We start from the raw sequence: 7,622 nt of genomic DNA on the forward strand, positions 1-7,622 counted from the left end.
CAGAGATTGTGGGTAGGAGGGCCTTGGTATCATGGGATCACTGAGATCTGTGCATAGCTTTGGGAATCCATGGATGCTGGGTCACCCAGTTCATATCTCAGGTAGAAGGGCAGGGACCTGCCCTACTGGAACAATCTGAGGAAAATTTTCAGGTAGAAGCTGTTTGGAATCTTCCTCCCGCAGCCTGCACCCTGGGTTTGTGATGCACGAAAGGGGCTGCTGGGCAGAAATCTGACCCTACATAACTATTATTAGAGTATTTTACTGTATTGCAGCAAGATTTCAGCTGTAACAGCATCATCGGTACAACTCGGCCACCCCTGAGGGAACCCTGTGACTCCTCTGAGTCGTATGCACAGCGCTGACAGCCTGGATTGCAGGAATAGAGCCTGCAGCAGGACCTGCGATGCAGACCAATGTGGTAGCATCATGGAGCATCCTCTGTGATTGGGCTTCCTGCAGTTTGCCACTGGCCATGACGGGGTTAAAGCTGGCACACACAGAACCAATCAGCTGAGGGTCCCAGGTGGCCAAGAAGCCCCAAGGAAATGGGCAAACACACTTCATAAGGACAGTTGCACCTTGTCTGAGCAGATACTGCCTGCTTCCCGTGCAAGCTCTCCTCTGACCTTTCCGTTCGGGTGCAGATCTCTGTTGGTAGCTGCTCCCCTTCTCGCAGGCATTGGGTACGTTGGCAGGTTTCTCTGTCTTTAAATCTTTCAAACTCCAAGGGAAGGGTAAAGGCTGCCAGCTGTTGAGATGTGCAGATGTTGTGTGCAGCAGCAGCTGATTCTGCTGTGCTGTGGGTGTGAGTCAGTGACAGGGGCTGGGGAGCTGGCAGCACTAAGTAGATGGGGGACCCTCCACTTCATGTGCCTGTGGTCTATGGGAGATCATTCCAGGGACACAGAAACCCCAGATACAAAGAGAACTCAGATTGCTAATAAACCCGATGTCCCAAGTCAGGATTTCTCAACGGGTCCCATTTCCAGAGCTGCATGGGCTATTCTCCTGCCCAGAGCACACTGCAATATCAGTGAGAAGTTCCCAAATCACCTAAGGTTTATTTGTTCCTGGTAATTTAATGAGCAAATCCATGTAGAAAGCTTTTATTCTCTGGCTCGACTGTGAATGCCGGAATTCAGAACTGTGTTGCTTTGCAGTAAAAGGTAAGATGAGGCAATTGGATTATTTCTGTTTCCTGACTGGATGAGGGATTCGGCATCTCTGCCCTGTAAAAACTGCTCAAAGTTCCAATTCCACCCCCCTCTCTAGTCTCCGAATTCCATATGTCAGCCTTGTCCCTTTCTCTCTCCTGGGGTGGATTCCCACCATTCTCCCACCCTCAGACTGGACCCTGGGCTACAGCAGGGTGGGTCAACTGGTCTTGCCCAGCAGGTCAAACTTGTTCTGCAACTTTGCTTCTTCCCTTTGGGAGTCTGTGACCTGTAGTGACCGGCCAGTCTTCTTGAACCAAATTGTTGTTTAATCTGAACAGTAGAAAAAATATGGTAGAAAATATTCACATGGGAGAATAAAAGTGTTTTAAAACAACAGTCTGTACGTGACTCTTATCTCAAGCACCCTCACTCCTTTGGGACTCGGGGGAAAGAGCATCTTGTGAGTTCCTCACACTTTGTGTGTCTGTGTGTCAGTTTAAAGATTCCTAGCCCTGGCGAAACAAGCTGTGTAACTTGGCTGGAACCTGCAAATAGGATGGTCTCAGCGTGAAGCTCAAGTGCTCTCTCTTAATCTCCCTGCAGTGAGAGATGGCTTTTCCTGAGTTATTGTTTCCCTTCCTGCTTGTTTTCCAGCAGCCTGAATTAATCTAGGACTATATAATACAATGCACAGACAGTTAGAGAGAGAGAGAGAGCAATAGACATCTTTCATCTGTGAAATGAAGTTTGATTTCCATGAATACTCATGCATTTCACTTTGAAACCTGCTTCCCGCAAACCCTCATCAATGTACTAGAGCAGTAGTTGTACCTGGTGGTTGTACAATGGATTAGACCAGACCCTGAGGGTTTCCAGACTATTTGTTAGATTTCCAAAGCTATTCGCACCTCCATTTGAAATTTTGTAGGGGTCCAGATATGAAAAAGGGTTGAAAACCAGTGTACTAGAAAGTGAGAGCGCAGGGAATAAATGTTGTATATGCAGATCTCAAAGCCTGCACCACTCCGAATGAAGGCTGCAGATTGACATCAGTGGAGAACCAGTCGGCTATGAACCCAGGGATAGAGAAGGTAGCAGCAGCAAAGGATTCACCAGTTTTTGTTTGCTGACAGGCGATTGAATGAGGGCTGACAGGCTAGAATCTTTTCAAGTTTTCAAGAAATCAAGATGAACCACTTTACATTTTAGGTCCCCCTCTAACCTGAGAAATCATCCCTGAAAGAAGATCCAAGGGGAAAGAATGGGTTCACATGTGTGTGCTAAACTATGGTTCCAAAAATGTTATGCCAAAACTTTTCATTGTGATATAATTACTACAGAACAAACTTTCATTACATGCATGTCTATGGAAAGCCAGCAGCAGAGGTGTTGCAGCCGGAGCAACTTTACTACTTAACGGCTTTTGCTTTAGAAAATATTTCAGAGGTATTCCAAACTCTGTTTTCAATGGGTTCATGCTCTTACCTCTTTGTTCAGTGAGCAGTTGTATGACTATGTCTCCTGGTAAGAGACCAGAAGCTGCTTGTAACACTGACATTCAGATTTGTGCACACGGCAATTCTGATACAAGTGGGCGAGACATTACAAAAAGTTATGAAACAAGAGAACCGCTGTTCTGTGTTTTAGCAAGGAGTAGAGATGAGGTGCAGTCAAGGAGATCATAGATTGGGTATATGTACTTTACACCCATCACCGGTTACGTGAGCATGTCTGAAGTAACTTGCACTCTCAACTGGCTATTAGTGCAAAACCAGTTGTAGCAGAGTCTTGTTGTGCCTGCCCTGCTTCTGCTTCTGCTGTGTTCACAAAGTCAGAGGGAGTCCCTCATTTCAGGAACCACTGGTGCAGTTTAATTTACAGGTTCTGCTCCCACCACCTTTTCATCGTACCAAGCTTCCCTTCTAGCGTCTGCACACAGAACGAAGGAGCTATCGCTCTACTTCCACCTCCTGCCTCCATCCCCTGGCTTCCCTCCTCTGATAACTTAATGCAGTCTAACTGGGAAGGCAGCTGTCTCTGGTTCTCTAATTAGGCACAGGTTTCTCTCTAGCCAGCTCCAATACTCTCCCTAAACTGCAGCTGGCATGACACAGAGCAGACTAAGCAGTTCTTGCTCAGCACCTGTCACACTGGTGTTTGCACTATTCATTATTTGGGCTCCAATCCCTCCGCCACCCAGCTGAAGTAACTCATTGTGTTAGCTTGGAACTTGCCAAAGATCTACAGACCCCTCACATGAGGGGAGGATGCGGGTCCTGTGAGGATAAAGAGAAGCTTTTAGGATGGTTGACATGTCTGCATCCAGTCAACACTGGCCGGGGCAAATCATTCAGATTGTTTTGGAGGGATTCTTTGGGGCATAAAATATCACTGAGAGTATTTGTAAGTAAAAGTTAATAGATCATTCTACCTCTGCATCTGATGAAGTGAGCTGAGTCTCACGAAAGCGTATGCATACAAAAATTAAATTTGTTAGTTGTAAAGTGCCACAGAACTCTCGTTATTTTTAATAGAGCTCGATTCTCATCGAATTTACACATGTTAATCTGGAGTAATGCGATTGCAGTCCAAGTTTCTGCATTTAGAACCTGGCCCTTAGAATTTTTCCTGTGTACTGCAAAGAGGCAGTACAAAGAAGTGTAATTTGGGCTCTCAGGAATAGAGAAAATAAAAAAAAATATAATGAAGCAATGAAACACATTTATACATAGCATCAGTGCAGGACAGATAAATGAAACAACCATATTCCCGATGCACTCTCAAGGTCACAATTGTAAAATCATGCCGTGCTCAAGCAGTCTGTGGAACATATGGCCACAAGATGTCAATGGGACCAAGAGTTTAGTAGGATTCAAAGAGGGACTGGAGGTTGATCTGGGGAACCAGAAAATCCAATTACAGTATTGAGGGGTTTTTCAAATGGCTTCAGAGGGTCACAAACCTTCCTGATTTACACCATAAAATATGTCTGTGTCAGGAGCAATTTTCCCCTGGGAGCAGGTTATCTCACAGCTGTCCATTGTACGACTTCTTCTACCTTCCTCTGAAACTTCCCTTCATAGCCACAGGAAAAGGGGTTAAATGTACTACAGGTCTGATCCAGTCTGGCATTCCCTATCTATGGTGTACGTGAGAATATGGGAACAACCACAAAGGTTCAGAGCAATGGCCCATGAAACCCAATATCCTGTCAAATGACAGGGACAATGCCAGATGCTATAGAGGAAATGAACAGAACAGGTAATCATCATGTGTAAATCCAAGAGTTTTTTTTTTGTTGATCTTCCTTGACCTTTTGGAAGACTCTAGACATGCACTGAGAGCAGAATGATGTTTCCTTCAATATTATCTAGTCTCCTGTTACTTTTCCTTTCAGGAAGTAAAGTTCAAAACTCCTTGGACCCATGCAGTATACCATGCCAGCTGTCAATGACACCAAATTCCAACCTGCTGTGTTCCTTCTCACCGGAATACCTGGCCTGGAAAATGTCCATGTCTGGATTTCCATCCCCTTCTGCTTAATGTACGTTATTTCTATATTAGGAAATTCATTCATTCTGTTCATTATAAAAACAGATCCAACCCTCCATGAGCCCATGTACATTTTCCTTTCCATGTTGGCCATCACAGACCTTGGCTTATCGATATCCACCATGCCAACAACACTGGGCATATACTGGTTTCACTCTAGGGAGATCAGCCACGATGCCTGTTTTGCCCAGCTGTTCTTCATCCAATCGCTTATGTTAATTGAATCCTCTGTGCTCTTGTGCATGGCCTTTGACCGCTTTGTGGCAATCTGTAACCCGCTGAGATATACTTCCATCTTAACCACTCCGAGAATAGCTAAGATGGGACTGGTGTCTCTGCTAAGAGGGGTAACCCTAATATTCCCACTCCCCATTCTCCTGAAACAGCATCGATACTGTAAGGACAGCATCCTCTCCCAGTCCTACTGCCGGCATGCGAACGTCATGACAATGGCTTGTTCAGATATCAGCGTCAACATCATCTATGGCTTCTTTTTAACGGTCTCTTCACTGATGTTGGACTTCCTGCTCATCCTCCTATCCTATGTGATGATCCTCAAAACAGTGCTGAGCATCACGTCCCACGTGGAGCGCCTCAAGGCCCTGAATACCTGTGTCTCCCACTTCTGCGTCGTTCTTCTCTTCTACATACCAGACACTGCCTTATCTGTGATATATAGATTCGTAAAGAACTCTTCTCCGATATTTCTGACTGTCCTGGGCATCCTCTATATGCTAGTCCCGCCCCTGATGAACCCAATCGTGTACAGCGTGAAAACACAAGCAATTCGTGTGAGGATAATCAGGGTATTCGTTAAGTGAAGGGTCAGTTCATCACCCATCTCCCGAGAATCAAACCACTGTAACTGGCTTCTTGCTATCCCCAGTCTCCACTGTGCAGGAGGATGCTCTGGGACAGCGAGAATCCAGCCTGACCAGCTGGGAGACTGGTCCTGTGGTTTGGGCACTGCTCTGCAGCTCAAGGTCCAAGGTCACACAGGGAGTCTTTGCCAGACTTTGGAATTTTTTGTCTGTTGCCTAAATCCTGGTGCCTCCTTCCTTTTCCCAGCCACAGTTTGGGAGCAGAAGCTTATAACCTGGAAGTAAAAGAGATCAAAAGTCTTCTACCTTTTGTGCTCCTGTTGCACACAGCTTTGTGTGTTCCTGTCACACGTAAAAACGTCTAGTCCGTTTCTTGAATCCTCCTAATCTCCTAAGCAACAGCAGCTGGTGGCCAAGATCTCCATGCTTTCCTTATGCATAATTTAAATAAAATACGTCAAGATCAAGCTCACTCGATTGTCATGGGTTCTGGGTATAGAGCAGAATGTATTATTATTTTTCAGCCTTTGCCAGGGCCAGGTGTGCGCCTGGGGATGTGAAGGGCACAAAGCAGGGCATGATCCCTGGGCACTTACAGGCAAAATAGGCACTTGGATCTGGTATCTGGTGCATTTAAGAGCAGCAAAGCCGTGCACAAGCATGATGGGCCTGGAGTGGGATGGGACCCAGAAGTGGCTATACAGGGAACCTTCACTCAGGTCTTAATAATAGCTCTAATAGACCAATTGTCATCAGGAGATTGATAAATTAAACAGTAATGTGTGAGCACAGGACCAGATGGGATTCACCCAAGAGTTCTGATAATACGCAAACATGAAATTGTGGAACTATTAACTGTAATATAACAGAAAATATCATAATGTGGCTGTTTAAGCCCATGGTTTGACCACATCTTGAACACTGTGTTCAGTTCTGGTCGCCCATCTCAAAAAAGATATTTATGATTTGGAAATAGTACAGTGAAGAGTGACAAAAATAATTAGGGGGAATGGAACAGCTTTAGTATAAGGAGAGATTAATAAGACTGGGCTTATTAATAGGTTGTGCTAGAGATTTATAAAACCTTAACTGGTGTGGAGAAAGTGAATAAGAAAATGTTATTTATCTCTTCTCATAAAACAAGAGCCAGGGGCAGCCAATGAAATAAAGAGGCAGCAGGTTTAAATATAAAAAAAAAAAAAGAAAAATATTTGTCACACAACAGGCAGGCAGCCTGTGGAACTTGTTGCCAGGGAATATTGTGAAGGTCAAAAGTATAACTGAGCCCAGAAAAGAATTACACAGGCCCATGGAGGACAGGTCCATCGATGGCTAATGGCAAAGCTGGTCAGGGAGGCACGCAGATGCTCCGGGTGTCTCTAAACCTCTGGCTGCCAGAAGCAGGGTCTAGGTGACAGGGGATGGATCACTCGCTAAATTGCCCTGTTCTGTTCACTCCCTCTGAAGCATCTGGCACCAGCTTCTGTCGGCAGACAGGACACTGGGTTCCATGGACCATTGATCTCACCCAATACGGCCGTTCTTCTGTTCTTAGATTGTTCCATGCATGGATGGGTCGCCACAGACTGGCCATTTCCAGGAGCTCCCTCTTCCACAGAGCCAGCATAGCCCCCCCAGAAGAGGGCCCAGGGTTTTTCAGTACGGGAGGCTGTTGGGGGGCTGGAGATGAGACCTAGGGGTCCGGTAACAAGAGTGAGAGAGGCTCACGGTTTGAGCTAGAGCATGGCTGGAAAATAGAGTATATTCCCCCCCCATGAAAAATTTCGACCCACAATAAAATGTTTCTTTTTCATCCATTTGGGAAGGGGGGGATTCATATAAAACTGATAATTTTTCATTGAAATTATACTTAGTTGCCATGGTGCTGCTGACAAAAGGAAGAAGAGAGAACAGAAGAATACGGACCCTGAACTTCAGAAAACCAGACTTTGACTCCCTCAGGGAGCTGATGGGCAGGATCCCGTGGAAGGCCAATCTGAGGGGGGAAAGGAGACCAAGGGAGATGACTGTATTTTAAATAAACCTTTATGAGGGCGCATAAAGCGTGTGCAGAAAAAATAGCAAATAG

General features: G+C 45.5%; 1 protein-coding gene across 1 annotated transcript; it reads left to right on the forward strand.

The window, feature by feature from the left end:
• The first annotated feature begins 4,353 nt into the window (after positions 1–4,353).
• Positions 4,354–5,533, forward strand: LOC137153539 (olfactory receptor 51G2-like). Its single transcript, XM_067549003.1, has 2 exons — positions 4,354–4,421; positions 4,567–5,533. The coding sequence occupies exons 1-2, from the start codon at positions 4,354–4,356 to the stop codon at positions 5,531–5,533; spliced, it is 1,035 nt and encodes a 344-aa protein (XP_067405104.1).
• The last annotated feature ends 2,089 nt before the right edge of the window (positions 5,534–7,622 follow it).

Source organism: Emydura macquarii, unplaced genomic scaffold (genome assembly GCF_026122565.2).
Source record: "Emydura macquarii macquarii isolate MOO-44397 ecotype Brisbane River unplaced genomic scaffold, CSIRO-AGI_Emac_v2 contig_249, whole genome shotgun sequence".
Taxonomy (NCBI): Eukaryota; Metazoa; Chordata; order Testudines; family Chelidae; genus Emydura; species Emydura macquarii.